This window comes from Lithobates pipiens, unplaced genomic scaffold (genome assembly GCF_037356315.1).
Source record: "Lithobates pipiens isolate NorthernLeopardFrog02 unplaced genomic scaffold, aLitPip1_a1.2 Scaffold_22, whole genome shotgun sequence".
Lineage (NCBI taxonomy): Eukaryota > Metazoa > Chordata > Amphibia > Anura > Ranidae > Lithobates > Lithobates pipiens.
Genome location: NW_027507784.1, coordinates 195184033 through 195203600, shown reverse-complemented (window position 1 = coordinate 195203600; position 19568 = coordinate 195184033). Strand labels below are relative to the sequence as shown.

Below are 19568 nucleotides of genomic sequence, written 5' to 3'. Positions count from 1 at the left end.
TGCCATTTGTCATCAGTGTCACGTGTCAGTGCCATGTATTAGTGCCATCTGTCATCAGTGCCCCATATTAGTGCCATCTGTCATCAGTGTCACGTGTCATCAGTGCCACATATTAGTGCCATCTATGATCAGTGCCACATCAGTGTCACGTGTCATCAGTGCCACGTATCAGTGCCATCTGCCATCAGTGCCACGTCAGTGTCATGTGTCACTGTCCTGGCGCTCCAGGGCCTTCAAAAGTGTAATAGGTAGTCAACAAGTTATGATCCTAGAACACCTGATGGTGCTCCCTGCACGTTGGGCCTCTCTGAGTGGCTAGGTTGTGGAAAAGTCCCACACATGTGGTATCGTAATACTCAGGAGGAGTAGTAGATTTTATTTTGGGGTGTCATCTGTGGTCTACACATGCCATGTGAGAGAAATAACCTATTACATTGACAATTTTGTGAAGAAAAAAAGTCTTCATTTTGCAAAAAATGTGGGAAAAAATTACAACATCAAAAAGCTCACCATGCCTCTTACTAAATACCTTGGAATGCCTACTGTCAAAAAAGGGGTCATTTGGGGGGTATTTGTACTTTCCTGTCACTTGCCAGTATGCCTGTCACCAGATGGAGATGTCATTTGCCACGCTGTCTGCTAGCAGATGGAGATGTCACTTGCCACGCTGCCTGCCACCAGATGGGGATGTCATTAGTTCATTTACATGTAAAATCAAGCTTCCACCCCCCCCCCCAGCATCGCAGAGTAATTGCAGACAGGTACAGCGCTGTCAGCCTCTCCTCATCACAGGTAAACTAGCTGCAGGTGAAACACAGGCACATATGAGAGGAGAGATGAGAGTGAGGGTGGGTGGTGAGAGATGACGTCATTCTCTCTCTCCTGTGTTGCGGCTGCAGCTCTGCATAGAGCAGCCTTCGTGGCCCTGTAACTAAGGGCGGAACAGCGGATGGGCAATGAGAGATGATGTCATCTCTCTCCCCCGCTGCCGCATCGCTGACATTACTTGTCTCCTCTGCGGCTCAGCACCATGGCCTGGTGTTGGGCCACAGCCCACAGGTTGGTGACCTCTGTCATACACAACAAACTGCAATGCCATTTTTTTCTGCTTTCTCCACATCACCTTCATGGACAAAATGTTCACTTGCTGCCTAGTACATCCCAGCCAGGGCCAGATTAAGAACACCATGGGCCTGGTGCTGAGGATTTTGGTGGGGCCTTTTATAAACAATAAATAAATAAAAATGCAAACTATTTTTTGTTATAACAAATTAAATTAAAGAGAGAGAAGGAGGATGAGAGAGAGAGAGAGAGAAAGGGGATGAAAGAGGTGTGAGGGGTAAGGGAGGGAGGATGACAGAGAAAGGGGGGGATGGGAGAGAGAGGATGCACAAGAGAATGTGTGGGAATGACATCAACGCAGCCTGGCCAAGGCAAATGACGGAAGGCACAGAACCCAGACGGAAGACCGGGTGAAGATGGAAGTGCCCGGGCCCCGCCGGATTGATCACAGCACAGCACTGGAGGGCTCAGTCTGACAATTTAAGTGTACCCTAATGTGCTAATATGCTGGGCATACTTGTACATTATGGCATAACCTACCCCAGGGCATCTAAAAAGTAGTACTGTTAGAAAAGTTTACTACCGCTTTGCTATCACCGGAGCCTCTCATGGGGCCCCTACTGAATAGAGAAAGAGACAGCGCCCTCTAAGTGCAGCAATAAAGTTGCTAAAATTTATTAAAAATGGTTAAAAAACACTCACATTAAATTAGTGGTGTACAGGCACATCAGGGATGTAATGTTTCATCCGTATGTCCACGGGGGCGACTCGCAGGGCTGTAAGGCAGGGTTTCAGGCATCTGACTTCATGACCGATGGTTGGTGTTCTGGTCTATTCCTTGTATTTCCTCGGAATGGTCAGAGCAGACAGGGTAGTGCTGGTAGCTGTAGTGCCTTTAGTCCGATGTTCACGGAGTCGGTGTCCTCAGGAGACGGGCTGGGCAAAGCGGCGCTTCGGAGCATGCGTGCTCCTTCTTCAGGCTTTAGAGTAGCTGACATCCCCCATGTTCCTCTATACATCACAATAGTAATTACAATATAAAATAAGTACTAATAATGGGCCAGAACAAATATGAGGACTGTGAGATTTCCTTTAGTTGAACTGTGCCCATTCTAGAGCTGGTAACATTGAGGAACATATAATTTTAACATATAATTTTAAAGAACAGTTTTTGTGGGTAAGAGGCATAGGGAAGGAGTATGGATGGTATAAAAGTGGGAAGTATGTGCAGGTGAGGGAGAGGAATGTGGAGGGTCTAACAGTGGGCCCTATGTACATGAGAGGAGTGCAGAGGGTATGGCAGAAGGCACTATGTACAGGAGAGGAGTGTGAAGGGTAAGACAGTGGGCAGTATGCACAGCAGAGGAGTGTAGAGGGTATGACAATGGGCACTATATATAAGAGAAGAGTGTGGAGGGTATGACAGTGGGCACTATGTACAGGAGAGTAGGACAGTAAGCAGTAATTACAGGAGAGGAGTGTGGAGGGAGGGTATGACGCAGGGGCGTACCTAGAGCATTTGGCACCCGGGGCGGATCCTATATCTGGCACCCCCCCCCACCATAAAATGTAAAAACACCCACTGTGTCCCCTGCATACCTCTGCATCCTTCAATATCTTTTTGTCACTAATGTGTACCCCCCCTCTGCACAACTGCACCTCTGGACCCCTTTAAATTACACAGCACCCTGCACCTCTGGACCCCTTTACATTACACAGCAGCCTGCACCTCTGGACCCCTTTACATTACACAGCAGCCTGCACCTCTGGACCCCTTTACATTACACAGCAGCCTGCACCTCTGGACCCCTTTACATAACATAGCACCCTGAACCTCCTGACCCCTTTACATTACACAGCGCCCTGCACCACTGGACCCCTTTACATTACACAGGACCATGCACCTAAGGACCCCTTTACATTACACAGCAGCCTGCACCTCTGGACCCCTTTACATTACACAGCTCTTGTACCTCTGGACCCCTTTACATAACATAGCACCCTGAACCTCCTGACCCCTTTACATTACACAGCCCTTGTACCTATGGATCCCTTTACATTACACAGCCCTTGTACCTATGGATCCCTTTACATTACACAGCCCTTGTACCTCTGGACCCCTGTACATTACACAGCACCCTGCACCTCTGCACCCCTTTACATTACACAGCCCCTCACAGCTCTGGACCCTCTGCATGTTACACAGACCCCCTACAGTGCAGACCCCCCTCCCTACCATACAGACCCCCATCTACAGTATAGACCCCCCTACAGTACAGAATCCTCCCCTACAGTGCAGACCCTCTTACAGTACATACCCCTCCACCCTATAGCGCAGACCCCCCTCCCTACAGTGCAGACCCTCCTACAGTACAGACCCCTCCCCCTACAGCGCAGACCCCCCTACAGTACAGACTCCCCTACAGTACAGACCCCCCTACAGTGCCGAATATTCCCCTACAGTACAGACCCCCCTACAGTGCAGGACCCCTTCTACAGTGCAGGACCCCTACAGTGCAGGACCCCTTCTATAGTGTAGGACCCCCCCTACAGTGCAGGACCCCCCTACAGTGCAGACCCCCTACAGTGCAGACCCCCTACAGTGCAGGACCCCTTCTACAGTGCAGGACCCCCTACAGTGCAGACCCCCCTACAGTGCAGACCCCCCTACAGTGCAGGACCCACCACAGTAAAGAACCCCCCTACAGTGGCATTGCTCAGACACAGTTCTGTAAGGAAGGACTACAGTGTAACCTGCAATCACATTTTGAGTTGTTGCTGATATTTACAGATTGCAAGCAGTAACAGAGTTAAGGGCACACATATACTGTCCAGGGCAGCATGCAGCTGTTCAGTCTGTGTAGGGGGTCTGCCAGTTTTCCTAATCCCTCCACAGTCTTACCAAACCTCTTGGCTCAGTGAAATCGACACGCCTGGAATTTCATCACTGGGGAGGTGCGAGCAGCACCCGAGTGGAGTGTCACCTGTCGGCTCAGTGATCCGGGACCCGGTGCAATAATCCCCTTCTCTCTGTGGTCACGTGACTCACGTCACACCGTTCTGATCAGTCTCGGGCAGCGGCTGTCACTCACAGCCGAGCAGCGTGAAGCCGCCTCCCCCTCCTTGTCTACACAGTGCTGTGCATGCAGGAGGGGGAGGCGGTTTCACTCTGCTCGGCTGTGAGTGACAGCCGCTGCCCGAGACTGATCAGAACGGCAGCGCGACGCGACCACAGAGAGAAGGGGATTATTGCGCCGGGTCCCGGATCACTGAGCCGGCAGATGTCACTCCACTCGAGTGCTGCTCACCCCCCCCCCCCCCTGCAATGCAACCCACTGCCAGTGCCTCGGGCTCTCTCTGTGTGGGCTGCGAACCCGAGGCATGGCGCTGTCTCCTCTTTAGTTGCGGGGGGGCGCTGGCCTGACACCCCCCCAGTGTGTGGCAACCGGGACGGCTCGCCCCCCCCCCCCCCCCCCACTTAGTACGCCACTGGTATGACGGTGGGCACTATGTATAGGAGAGGAATATGGAGGGTATGACAGTTAGTAGTATGTACAGGAGTGGAGGGTATGACAGTGGGCACTATGTATAGGAGAGAAGTGTTGGCGGTATGACAGTGGGCACTATGTATATGAGAGGAGTATGGAGGGTATGATAGTGAGTAGTATGTACAGGAGAGGAGTGTGGAGGGTATGACAGTGGGCACTATGTATAGGAGAGAAGTGTTGGAGGTATGGCAGTGGGCACTATGTATAGGAGAGGAGTGTGGAGGGTATGACAGTGAGTAGTATGTACAGGAGAGGAGTATGGAGGGTATAGCGGTGGGCACTATGTATAGGAGAGGAGTATGGAGGGTATGGAGGTGGGCACTATGTATAGGAGAGGAGTATGGAGGGTATGGCGGTGGGCACTGTATAGGTGAGGAGTGTGAAGGGTACGACAGTGGACACTATGTACAGGAGAGAAGTGTATGACAGCGGGCACTATGTACAGGTGAGGAGTGTGTAGAATATGACAGCGGGCGTTATGTATAGGAGAGAAGTGTGGAGGGTATGACAGTGAGCAGTATGTACAGGAGAGAAGTGTGGAGAGTATGACAGTGGGCACTATGTATAGGAGAGAAGTGTGGAGAGTATGACAGTGGGCACTATGTATAGGAGAGAAGTGTGGAGAGTATGACAGTGGGCACTATGTATAGGAGAGGAGGATGAAGTAATCTGGGAAGGAAAAATGTAAAGGTTTGTGGAAGGATGATTAGGGACTGCGTAGTGGTTAAGCGGGCCATACATGGATTGAAATTACACCAATTAAGCAGAGACCAGCCATAGTCGATCTATGTATGGGCTAGCTGGTTTTACACAAGTCAACCTATTAACCGACTTGAGTACAACCAGCCTGTCAGGTTTTCCCCAAAACAATCAGTGCTGCCAGCTATAGTTAGCAACACTAATCATTGTATTCACTGGCAGAACACAATAACACTGCGGGAGTGATTGTCCCATTCACAGGTCAGCAGGTGAGAGGGTGTGTGGGGACAAGCTGGGGAGAGATACTAGTCAGTCCCTGGGTAGGCGCTGGTTAGTATCAGAGCCAGATACACACAGGTTACATACACCAAGATCATTAGAGCGAGAGCAATAATTCTAGCACTAGACCTCCTCTGTAACTCTAAACATGTAACCTGTAAAAAGTTGCAAATACCACCATTTTATTCCATAGGGTGTCTGCTAAAACAATATATAATGCTTGAGGGTTCTGAGTAATTTTCTATCATAAAAAAATGATGATTTTTACATGTAGGAGAGAAGTCTCAGAATTGGCCTGGTTGCCAAGTGGTTAATTATCATAAGTAATATACAAATAATTATTATCAGCACTGTGAGTTCCTCCTCTCAGTCTGCTGCAGAGTGTTCCAGCTTCTATTTAAACTGGCCGCTCTGTATGTAGCTTCTGACAGGCTGCGCAAGGAGCCCCGTATCTCCGGAATCATAGATGATAGCAGCCCCATATTTTAACCAGTGCTGGAGTGGGTCTTTAGCTACCTACCCCCCAAATATGGGGTCTCTGAGCTACAATCCTCGAGGTCGATCTTTTTTTTTTTTTGATTTTTTTTTTTTGGGGCAAATGGGCCTATCTTGAGAAAGGGGCCTGGAGCTGCAGCTCCAATAGCCCCTATGTTAATCCGGCCCTGATCCCAGCAATTTGCAGATGACATTGTAATGAGATATTGCCTTTACTTGTCAGTGGTCATAATGTTTTGGCTGATCTGCGTGTGTGTGTGTGTATAACATTTGATACATTTAGTTAAAAAATGTGCTTTCAAAACTACTAAGCAATCAAGCATGATGGTGATATCTTCATTATCCTAGTTATCTATATAAGTCAATACTATGGTGACCTGAGAGTATTATTCCTATGTATAATACCTGTAACACATGAAATCTGTTGCCATGTTTCGTGAAGGACATCTGTAAAAATTGGGTGCGCTTGTATCATGAATTGTATCTGTTGCACAGCTGTTTATCTTATCTGCTTTTGACTTATGCATGTTGAGAGCAAGTTCTGTGCGATCAGCATGTAGACATAGAAAATAAGCTATGAACAAGGCATGATATAAAACAGCATTGTCAGTTATTTGATTCACTTATCAGTTAAACTGAGATACTATGACAAAGCACAAATGAAATGTAGGTGTAACTTACAAAGCAGACTATAAATATAATGGGGAGACAGTTGTGTTTGCCATCCACCATCTACTTCTTCAAGCAGGAGTTACTCTCATCTGACTCAATCCACCACCATGGTTCACTGGACTGCTGAAGAAAAGGCCGCCATCAACTCTGTGTGGCAGAAGGTCGATGTTGAACAGGATGGACATGAAGCACTTACAAGGTATAACAACTTTCCTTGGTGTTGTTACTTTTTCAGAATCTTTCTACTATGCTACCAGTATTTTCTAACCTGAATCATTTAACAGTCTTCTAATGCTTTATTATTTCCATGGTTTCAAATTGCACAATGTAAATTAACTTAACAAAGAAAATAAATCTGATACTTCATTGAATCAGATTTAGGCTTGCCTAATAAGGTGCTATGTAAAGTGGAATTCAATCGTTTTCCTTATTTGTTGTATATTTTTCACCTTTTATTGTTTATAAATATATTTTATTTAGGAGAAATCATGGACTTTAAAGGCACCAATGTATTAAAAATAATTTTTATTAATAACAAATATACAAGAATGACTAAAACCATATAAAGTACAAACTTATATAGGCAGTAATCCACACATCCAACTCTAACCGTTGGGACCGGGTCAATAGGTTTAATGACCACTGGGAGTTCCCTGAACAGAGTGGGAGCAGATTACCATTTTTAGAGGTACAAGCTCGACATGTTTCCTGATATGACGCTTCTTTGGGAGCTTATCAATATTTTTCATAGAAAGTAAGTGTATGTATATAAAAAGGTCATGAGGTTTAATTTTGCTATGTGGGTAATTCAGGCACACAAGGGGAGTGAAAAAGGCTAGAATGCCATCTCAAAAGACATAGTAAGTGCATGCCATGTACTCATTGCATAGGAAAAATAAAGGTCACACAGGCTATTATATTGTTCATAGACAGCACTAGTCAGTGGTCAGTTGAATTCCTACAGGTGTCCTGAGTATGATTAAGTGCAAGTCTCTCAGAGCAAACAAGCAATCCCAATCATGTTGCTGATATAAGAATCACAGCCAAAAAGTAAGGTGAGGATATAATCTTCCACTACTCCCTGGCTTGTTACGTTAATCTGTGCAATTATTTTAATTAAAATAATACTATCAAAGTATTTTAACAAAATTATAATTGGCATTTATTTATCTTTACTGATGTTTCTTTCTCTTACTTCTTTTCGTTTCCTAAGATGGGACTTCCTACATTATAGATACTGTAATAAATGTTAGTTTTGAAAGTAACATATATCTTTAAACAGTGTGATAACATAATATTTTTTTTTATTATTCATATCCTTGCACACATACAAGCAAGTAATAATTGCTACAAGTTCACAGGTACATATCACTCAGTCATACAGGTACCGCATCATATCCATGAAGTTGTATTATTCATTGATGATGTCTATATGTTGGAATGTTCCTGGTGGAAAATATTAATCAAACATGTTTCTTTCTATTTTTCATAGGCTGTTTTTAGTCTACCCCTGGACCCAGAGGTATTTCGGCACCTTTGGAAATCTCTCCAGCCCAGCTGCAATTGCTGGTAATGCTAAGGTGCACGCACATGGCAAGAAGATCCTGGGAGCTATCGACAATGCCATCCATCATCTAGACAACGTGAAGGGCACTCTGCACGACCTCAGTGAGAAACATGCTAACCAACTTCATGTGGATCCTGAGAACTTTAGGGTATTAATCTTAATATTTTATTTAACACTGGGCTTGATTGCTTTCTATTGACAAAACAGAAATGTTCTTTATGACCTTGTCACCTTTGTAAGTATATTCAAATCCAAAACTTTTTTTCATTTTGAAGAGTAAGAAATAATTAAAAGCAAGCTCTTTTTTTATTTTATTTTTTTGCTGTTTTACTCATGGGGGGAGATTTCCATGTGCTTCTAAAGCCCCATACACACTATCAGATTTTCTGCTGATTTTTTCCTTCAGATTTACCAAAACTATATAATATGAGATCAAAGCTTAGGAGTTTCAATGTGTATGCAATCAGGCAGGCCCATCTACTACATGGTTTTGGTAAATCTGAAGACAAAAATTAGCAGAAAATCTGATCGTGTGTATGGGGCTTTAGAGACTAAACAGGAAATATGATGACATTTCTAAATGGTTAAAAAACATAACCTCTTATACAATTTTGAATTGACTATGTGTTCCCATTAGAAGATGACTTTTCACCTCAAAAAATATACCATATTTATTGGCGTATAACACGCGCTGGCGTATATCACACACCCCAAGTTTAGGAGGGAATTTTAAGGAAAAAAACTTTTAGGAGGGAAGTTTAAGGAAAAAAAACTTACATTTAAATGCCCATCAATGCAGCCTTGTCAGTGTCCATCTGAAGCCTTGTCAGTGTCATATGCAGCCTTGTCCATCATTGCACCCTTGCCAGTGTCATATGCAGGTTTGTAATTCAGCCTTGTCCACCATTGCAGCCTTGTCCATCATTGCAGCCTTGTCCCCTTGTCAGTGTCATTTTCAGCCTTGTCAGTTTAATTTTTAGCTTTTATTTTTAAAAATGGCGCCGCCGAGATGTCCTGTGTATCTTGCCGGCGCTCGGTAGTTCTCGGCCGCCTTCGGTCGTTCTCGTTGGCTTTCGGCCCTTCCTGTCGGCATTCGGCCGCCTTCGGCCCTTCTTGTCAGCTTTCGGACACTCTCGGCCGTTCTCAGCGGTTTTTGGCCATTGAGAAGGGCCGAAGGTGGCCGAAAGCCGCCGAGAAGGGCCGAAGGCGATCGAAAGTCGCCGAGAAGAGCCGAAGGCAGCTGAAAGCCGTCCAGAGGCTCCAAAATGGCGGAGGATCGGCATATAACACACACCCGCGATTTCCCCCTGCTTTTAAGGGGAAAAAAGTGCATGTCATACGCCGATGAATACGGTAACCTTTCCGTACTCCTTCCAAAACTAAGAAAAATAAAGTATGGCTTTGAAATGATCTTAATAACCAAAGTAATGGTCGATAGTAATCCAGAGCAATTTTTTTTTTTTTTTTTTTTTTAGCTCAAGGAATAAATAACAACTGCTGATCTGTAGTTGTAGTACACTTTAACACATTTTCAAACTTTTTTGCGCTTTGCTTTGCTGTTATATATCACTATTTTTCTAATTAAATATTTTGATAATGTACGGATTTAATTACTAATACCAAAATGTTGCTTTTTTTTTATGCAGCGTCTTGGAGGAGTGTTGGTTATTGTCCTGGCTGCCAAACTGGGATCTGCCTTTAGCCCTCAAGTCCAGCATGCATGGGAGAAGTTCATTGCCGTCCTGGTTGATGCTCTTAGCCACAGCTATCAGTAAACTACAACATGAACAGAAAGCAGCATAGATTTCACTGAGGCTGTGTATTAATGTGTGTTCCATTTGTAGCAGATGTGAATAAAAAGAAAAAAAAAGCTCCCTCCTGTAATTTCATATTTATTTGTAAATGCTAAAATCTGTTTGATATAAACAACCTTCTATAGCTAAACTGTGTGTGACTGTGGAGTGTTGCCTGGGAGAGAGACTGAAAAACTGCAGGGGGAGGCAATGGGTCAATTGCACCCCCCCCCCCAGAAAACATTAAAGACTGAAGCTGAGCGCACCCTGGGTAACCAGATCTGCGGTCGGGACAACTTGCAGCCATTCTAGGCATGAATTGCTGTTTAGAAGCCTCGGGACTGCACTCTCCGCCCCCTGTACCTAATCCTGCAGTTTTTCAGCCTCTTTCCTGCAGGCTGCTGCTTCAGTGGGCGGGATGGGGATGCGCCTTTTCCCCCAGATCAGCTCTGTTACTAGCACTACATTGTGGATTTGTTTACAGGCACCTCTATGCTGAGTTACTGCAGCTTGTTGTTAGATGACAAATGAGATCTTCATCTTCTTTTCATGAAAAGTGAGAAATTTAACTCATTCAAAGATTATGACTGCCCCCTGGTGTATGCCCTCCTGATCCCCCCCCCCCAGTGTATCAGTGTATGCCCTCCTGAATTCCCCCCCCCCCCCCAGTGTATCAGTGTATGCCCTCCTGAATTCCCCCCCCCCCCAGTGTATCAGTGTATGCCCTCCTGAATCCCCCCCCCCAAGTGTATAAGTGTATGCCCTCATGAATTCCCCCCCAGTGTATCAGTGTATGCCCTCCTGAATCCCCCCCCCCCCATGTATCAGTATATGTCCCCCTGAATCCCCCCCCTCAGTTTATCAGTGTATGCCCTCTTGAATCCCCCCCAGTGTATCAGTGTATGCCCTCCTGAATCCCCCCCCCCTAGTATATCAGTGTATGCTCTCCTTAATTCCTCCCCCCAAGTGTATGGGAAACACTTACTTTATATGTAGAAATTAAATGATACACATCTTTTTGTAGCAAATGTGTTAACCAATGAAGATAACAGAGCAGTTGGCATAATAAATACAAAATTCTAAAACCAAAAATGTTAGTGTATATACCAGAAAAGCAAATACATATGCATGCATGTATGGAATGCATATGCAAAAATATATGCATGGTTATTTAAGTAAAGTTATTGTTAGTGCAAGTTGGATTATTACTTCTAATTAGAGTTGGGTGAACAGTTTGGCCCGAGCATGAATTTGGGCTGAACATTGGCGTTTGGCCATTTGTCTGGCCCAACGAATGACCACAATGCAATGCGTTGCTAAACATACAGAGCATACATCAATATTAATTCTACAAATAAAGAAAAAAGGTAATTAAAACACACATAGATATAACAAGCATTAAAAACACATTAGATGGAAAAGATTGCATGCTATCTTACTCTGGGTGTGGTCAAGTGTATAGATCCTGCAGTACAGGTCTATATAGCGAATGTGGGGGACACTACAGCAGGAGGGCACAGAATACACAGTCTACTGAAGAAAGGGGCAGTTGAAATCATAAAATATGGTGATATGTAGAGTTATAACTTATAAGTTATAAGATCCTACTCTATGTATTATATAGTATACACACTGTGACAACAGATGCAGGGCGTCTGAGTCAATTCTCTCAGATGTAAACCTGGGTCAGGGTAGCCTACAGATGGATAATCAAAGTAAAGAAACATATAACACCAGTGGGAATTTGGCAACATTAGGCTATGAAAGCAAACAAAAGCTCACATGTATAAGCCCCACATTTCCAGATGCACAAATAAGTCTCACATTACCTTAAAGGGGTTGTAAAGGTAAATGTTTTTTCACCTTAATGCATTCTATGCATTAAGGTGAAAAAACATCTCACAGTGCCTGCGCCCCCAGCCCCCCCGTTTTACTTACCTCACCCCTCGAAAGTCCCGCGTTCATCCCCCGACGTCCTTTCCACCGTTCAGCCTGGCCGCTGATTGGCTGGAGTGCATGGATGGAAAGCAGCGCAGCCATTGGCTCGCGCTGCTGTCAATCACATCCACTGACGCGGAGCGCCGGGGGGCGGGCCATGTGATACAGCGAGCTGCTATAGCCACCGGCTGTATCACGGGAGCGCGCCCGCAGATGCTTCTCACCATGCGAGGGAGCTCGCATGAACGTGAGAAGCACCTGCAGGAGGAAACCGAGACAGCCGCCGAGGGACCCCAGAAGAGCAGGTTCGGGGCCACTCTGTGCCAAACGAGCTGCACAGTGGAGGTAAGTATAACATGTTTGTTATTTAAAAAAAATAAAAAAAATCACTTTACAATCCCTTTAAAATATAGGCAGGGGAGGTTGGAGCTAAATGCAAGGAGATTCACAAGAAGGGTGTATTTAGATCACCGGTCACACCAGTGCCTGAGTAGTATGTGTGGTCTCTTATCCTTTGTCTGAACTATCGCTTACTTGCTAGACACGGAGCGGCCCTAGCCAAGCAACCAGTTACTCAGGCATATGCAGGACACGGTTGCTAACAGGAACGGAATTCCTGTTGTGGAAAAAGTACAGGAACTCCTTTCCCATGCGTTCCCGCAGGACTCGAGCCCTGAAGCTGCCCATTCCATTGGTAAAACGCCGCCAGTTCCTGTAAATTCTTGGGCTGTCTTGCATGAACTGCATGCTTGAAATCTTCCCAGAGTGGCTCAAAGATATTGAGGTCAGGAGACTGAGATGGCCACTCCAGAACCTTCTATTTATTCTGCTGTAGCCAATGACAGGTCGACTTGTCATGTCAAAGTACGTCCCATGCGCAGCTTCCTGGCTAATGAATGCAATTGTTCCTCCAGTATTTTTTGATAACATACTGCATTCATCTTGCCATCAATTTTGACCAAATTTCATGTGCTTTTGTAACTCACACATCGGCAAAACATCAGCGATCCAACTCCGTGTTACACAGTAGGAATGGTGTGCCGACGAACTGCAGTCAGGTTGAGACCCCGATGAGGGTGACGAGCATGCAGATGAGCTTCCCTGAGATGGTTTCTGACAGTTTGTGCAGAAATTCTTTGTTTATACAAACCAATTGTTGCAGCAGCTGTCTGGGTGACTGGTCTCAGACGATCTTAGAGGTGAAGATGCTGAATGTGGAGGTCCTGGGCTGGTGTGGTTACACATGGTCTGGGGTTGTGAGGCCCATTGGATGTACTACCAGATTATCTGAAACGCCTTTGGAGATGGCTTATGGTAGAGAAATGGACATTTAATTAAAGGGCAACAGCTCTGGTGGACATTCCTGCAGTCAGTATGCCAATAGCACGCTCCCTTGAAACTTGGTATTGTGCTGTGTGATAAAACTGCACATTTTAGAGTGGCCTTTTATTGTGGCCAGCCTAAGGCACACCTGTGCCATAATCATGCTGTCTAATAAGCATCTGGATATGCCACACCTGTAAGGTGGATGGATTATCTCAGAAAAGGAGAAGTGCTCACTAATAGATTTAGACAGATTTGTGAACAATATTTAAGAGAAATAGGCCTTTTGTGTACATAGAAAAAGTTGCAAGAGAAAACTCACCCAAGCAATACCGCTGTATAATGTAGTTAGAGTGCAGAGTGGTTGGTGCGCTGGCAATTGAATTCACAGTGAACCCATAACAAGTACAAGCCGGAAACTTGACAGCTGCTCCATAGAAAACCATCCAAAATACTGATGGGCTTCGACCGAAGCCTTCATCAAAGCATATAAATATGACATTAAAATTAGCTTTATATAAAGGAACAACCCTCCTGAAATGAGAGGGGCAGCATCAGCTTGATTAAAAAAATCATCTTGTTAATTGGTTACAGATGTAGATGAGCAAAACCTGGGTCAAATGATCACATGTGACAGGGGGTTTAAACTGGAAACACAAGATGTTAACCATTAAAGTCCCACTGATGCAGCAGTAGAAAAATTGCAATACAAAATAAATAATATATTTCAAAGACTTATTTCAAAAACAGGCTAACATCCATCCTGTTATTCATACCCAACGGTGTCCTGGTATTTAACATATATATCCACCACACCTCTCGTTGGGGCAGGGTGCAATGGAACCCCCCCTTGTAGATTGTTTAACTTGTTCTAGACTGAAGAAAGAAAATGTTTCAAGGTTACCTCCATGCACTGTCTTGAAATGTTTTGATACATTCAAAATGTTTTTGGCATTCAGATTCACAGTGTCATTGTAATGTTCTGAAACCCTCATTCGTAAATGACGAATAGTACTCCCCACATACTGTAGAAAAAAGAGGTGACAGTTGTGGTCTTTCTGTGTCTTCTGCATTGTCTACACATGCTAGTGCCACAAAGGAACGATCCCGTGGTACTTAGCCATGTGTGTGAAGGCTTATGTGAATGAAAAAGGCTAGGAGATAAAATAGATCCCTAGGTGAAAAAAAAAGTCATAGATCTTTGGGTTTAGCTCATGATAAATAGGGGCAAACACAAAAGTGTTGAGATTATAATTTTGCTTAGTCTATATATAGTGACATTATTATTATGAATGGATATTATGTTTCACATTGCATGCGTTCATTTGCAGAGAACTAAGGTGGAATCCGGTTCGGGTTTTACCAGTCACCTTGGCAGCGTTGGTTTCAGACCAGATTTTGAAGTCCATTTGTGTCCACCAACAGGTGGTATAAATAATGCAGGTCTGGAGCAAAGAATTGCTCTAGGCATGGGACTCAGGAAACCATACCTGAGAGGGAGCTATAAATGTGATTTCTGCTTTGTGAGACAGAAAAAAAGTTTGCATTATCTTTGTTTTGTGGATGACTGGGAGAAGCCCTTCATCTGTGAGGTAGTACCCTGAACTGTTTATTTAGTGCCTGCATGGCGAGGATGTTTTCTGTTTTGTTTATTTAAATGTTATGCAACCTTTTAAAAATAAAACTGACTTTAAGTCAGATGTTAAGAAAACCTAGTGTTTGGACTACCCTTTTTCCCAGGGAAGGTGATACTCATTGAGCTAACCCTCTACACAAATATAAATATAACGATCAGCCATAACATAATGACCACCCACCTAATATTGAGCATGGCCCCCTTTTGCTAAAACAGCCCTGACCCATTGAAACATGGACATCAAAGTAAAATCCACATGAATGGAACAACTTAAGGTTTCACAACAGAACATTGCCCAAAGCATCACACTGCCTCTGCCAACTTGCATTGTTATACCGTATCCTGAGCCATCTCTTCCCCAGGTAAGTGACACACATGCACCCGGCCATCCACATGATGTAAAATAAAATGTGATTCATCAGACCAGGCCGCCTTCTTGCATTCCTCTGTAGTCCAGTTATGATGTTCATGTGACCATTGTAGAAACGTTTAGCTTTGAATATGGGTCACCATTGGGGATGAGCCGAACACCCCCGGTTTGGTTTGTGGCAGAACATGCGAATGGACCGAAAGTTTGTGTGAACATTCAAACACAGTTAAAGTCTATGGGACCCAAACGTGAAAAATCCCTGTATATACTATATGGCCTGCTCTATATACTCTGCAGAAAATTGGGCCTTAGGTATTGGTGGTACCAGAACACTGTAAGCCCTCACAGTTACTCTTGGTGGGAGTTGGAACAGGCCCTGCTGTGAAATATTATATCAAGAATTGTAATTACATGCCCCTGTTGAACAGGGGCAGAAAAATTGGGCCTTTGGTGGTGGTGTGGTGGTGGTTGGTGCCACAACACTGTAAGCCCTCACAGTTACTCTTGGTGGGCGCAGGAACGGGCCCTGCTGTGAAATATTAGATCAAAAATTGTAATTACATTCCCCTGTTAAACAGGGGCAGAAAAATTGTGGCTTAGGCTGTGGTGGTGGTGGCACAACACTGTAAAGCCTCACAGATACTCTTGTTGAGTGCAGGAATGGGCCCTGCTGTGAAATATTAGAGCAAATATTGTAATTACATGCCCCTGTATAACAGGGGCAGAAAAATCGGGCCTTAGGCACTCGTGGTGGTGCCAGGACACTGCAACACCTCATAGATACTCTAGCGGAGTGCAGGAACGAGCCTTGCTATTAAATATTTGATCACAAATTGTAATTACACACTCCTGTTAAACAGGGACAGAAAAATTGGGTCTTAGGCAGTGGTGGTGGTGCCACAACACTGTAACCTCCCACAGATACTCTAGTTCAGTGCAAGAATGAGCCCTGCTGTGAAATATTACAGTAAAAATTATAATTATATGCCCCTGTTAAACCTATGATGACACATCCATCATGGGGTACAGGACAGCTAATTGAGACATTACAGCACATGGACACTTGGACATTCCCCCTAACTTATAAATAGACCCGATCCGGCGGCCATTTTACATTCTTTCTTCTGTCACTATAGGGAGAGGTTGCTGTGTGGAGCAGGGAGAGACTTCAGTGACCCAAATCGCTAGATATTAGGTCCACAAAAGTTCTTTTAAGGACTGGTATAGGTGTTAGGTGTAGTTCAGGATATAGGTTTGAGGCACTGCTGTGCTACTGATTTTTGCAGCAGCCTGTCTTTTGTCAGTGTAGAGAGAGGGACAGGACGCTGTGTGCTGCAGGGACAGTCAGTTTAATCATTAGCTGTTACTATTAGGTCCACAAAAGTGCTATTCAAGTTATTGTTCCAGCAGCCTCTGTTTTGTCAGTTTAAATAGGGACAGGCAGGAAGCTGTGTGTGAGGCAGTGAGGGACAGTCAGTTTAATCAGAAGCTGTTACTATTAGGTCCACAAAGGTTCTTTTCAGGACTGGTATGGTAATAGGCTTGTACACGTATAATATTCTTTCTTCCAAATATAGAAAGAATATTATACTTGACTGCTGCCCTTCTGCTGCAGTAGTCCTTTATGAGTATAGGGACTGAGGTACAGTCTGCTAATCACAACCTACTAGTTGCACAAAGGTCCTTCTAAGGACTGGTAAGGTCTAGGGTACTACAGTACATAGGGTTGAGTGAGGTACAGTCTGCTATTCCTTAAGGACTGGTATAGGTCCACAATACATAGGGTTGAGGTGCACTACTGCTGACTGCTGCCCTACTGCTGCAGTAGTCCTTTATTAGTATAGGGACTGAGGTACAGTCTGCTAATCATTCACAGCCTACTTGTTCCACAAAGGTCCTTATAAGGACTGGTAAGGTCTAGGGTACTACAGTACATAGAGTTGAGTGAGGTACAGTCTGCTATTCCTTAAGGACTGGTATAGGTCCATAATACATAGGGTTGAGGTGCACTACTGCTGACTGCTGCCCTTCTGCTGCAGTAGTCCTTTATCAGTATAGGGACTGAGGTACAGTCTGCTAATCATTCACAACCTACTTGTTCCACAAAGGTCCTTATAAGGACTGGTAAGGTCTAGGGTACTACAGTACATAGGGTTGAGTAAGGTACAGTCTGCTATTCCTTAACCACTTCCCACCCGGCCAATGTACATATACGGCCAGGTGGGAGCCACCTCCTTCTGACTGGACGTTCCTGAACGTTTATCAGAAGGAGGGGGATCGCGCGTGCGCGTGCCTGCACAGCGGCGCGATCCAGATGCACTCGTGTCACCGGGACACGGCGCATCTTGGATCGCTAGGAGGGCTCTATGATTGGCCCTCCTGATCACATGACGGCCGTGTCCAATCACGGCCATCATGTGATGTAAACAAACAGCCAGTTGCTAGGCAATCGGCTCTCCTTTCCTCACACGGAAGTCATTGCTGAGGAGAGGAGAGCAGATCGCTGCAGCCGGCTGGTGATCAGTAAGTTTGAGCTGTTTTTACAGCTTTTTACTCACTGATTTACACACATGTCCCCAAAACACATGTCCCCACACATGTCCCCAAAACACACATGTCCCCAAATAATAAAAAGACATGTCCCCAAATAAAGAAAACACATGTCCCCCACGTATGTCCCACTAAAATCACATGTTCCAATGATTATCTGCACACATATGTATGTGATCACCTGCACACATATGTACATGATCATTTGCGTACATATGTCCGTGATCACACAAACCAATTATTATACACTTAACGGAATTTTTTTTACCAAAAACATGTAGCAGAATAAATTTTGGCTTAAATTTATGAAAAAATTTGATTTTATTGGATTTCTTTTAAAATAGAAAAAAGAAAATATTGCTTTTTTTTCCAAATTTCCGCTTTTTTTGCACTTATATCGCAAAAAATAAAAAACGGAGTCGTGAACAAATATCACCAAAATAAAGCTCTATTTGTGTGAACAAAATGATAAAAATGTCATTTGGGTACAGTGTAGCATGACCGCACAATTGTCATTGAAAGTGCGAGAGCGAAGAACGCTGAACATTGGGCTGGGAAGGAAGGGGGCGAAAGTGCCCTGTATTGTAGTGGTTAAGGACTGGTATAGGTCCACAATACATAGGGTTGAGGTGCACTACTGCTAACTGCTGCCCTACTGCTGCAGCAGTCCTTTATTAGTATAGGGACTGAGGTACAGTCTGCTAATCATTCACAACCTACTTGTTCCACAAAGGTCCTTATAAGGACTGGTAAGGTCTAGGGTACTACAGTACATAGGGTTGAGTGAGGTACAGTCTGCTATTCCTTAACCACTTGCTTACTGGGCACTTAAACCCCCCTCAGTCCCAGACCAATTTTCAGCTTTCAGCGCTGATACACTTTGAATGACAATTGCGCGGGCATACAACACTGTACCCAAATTAAATTTTTATCATTTTTTCCCACAAATAGAGCTTTCTTTTGGTGGTATTTAATCACAGCTGGGAGTTTTATTTTTTGCTAAACAAACAAAAAAAGATGCAAAAATAAAAATAAAAATCATGTTTAATAGTTTGTTATAAAATTTTGCAAACAGGTCATTTTTCTCCTTCATTGAAGTGCGCTGATGAGGCGGCACTGATAGGCTGCACTGGTGGGCACTGATGGGCTGCATTGGTGGGCAATGATAGGCTGCACTGGTGGGCACTGATAGGCATAGTTAAGGCGGCACTAATAGGCACAGATAAGGCGGCACCGATGGGCACAGATAAGGCGGCACTGATGGGCAAAGATGGGCACAGATAAGATGGCATGGATGGGTGGCACAGATGGGTGGCACGGATGGGTGGCACGGATGGGCACTGATAGGTACCACTGATAGATGGGACTGATGGGCACTGATAGGTGGCACTGATAGGTGGCTCTGATAGGTGGCACTGCTGGGCACTGATGGGCGGCACTGCTGGGCACTGATGGGCACTGGTAGATGACACTGATGGGCACGGATATGTGGCACTGGGGTGCAGCACCTTTGTTGAGGCAGATTGTGGGCACTGCTGGGTAGCACTGCTGGGTGGCACTGTGGGCACTGCTGGGTGGCACTGTGTGCACTGCTGGGTGGCACTGACGGGGGCACACATTTTTTATTATGTATAGT

General features: G+C 44.7%; 1 protein-coding gene across 1 annotated transcript; it reads left to right on the top strand.

Annotated features, from left to right (window-relative positions):
• The first annotated feature begins 6786 nt into the window (after positions 1 to 6786).
• On the top strand, positions 6787 to 10196 carry LOC143924463 (hemoglobin subunit beta-3-like). The gene is made up of 3 exons (XM_077448786.1): positions 6787 to 6954; positions 8248 to 8470; positions 9969 to 10196. Exons 1-3 carry the CDS (start codon positions 6863 to 6865, stop codon positions 10095 to 10097), a joined length of 444 nt encoding a protein of 147 aa, XP_077304912.1. The 5' UTR covers positions 6787 to 6862; the 3' UTR covers positions 10098 to 10196.
• The last annotated feature ends 9372 nt before the right edge of the window (positions 10197 to 19568 follow it).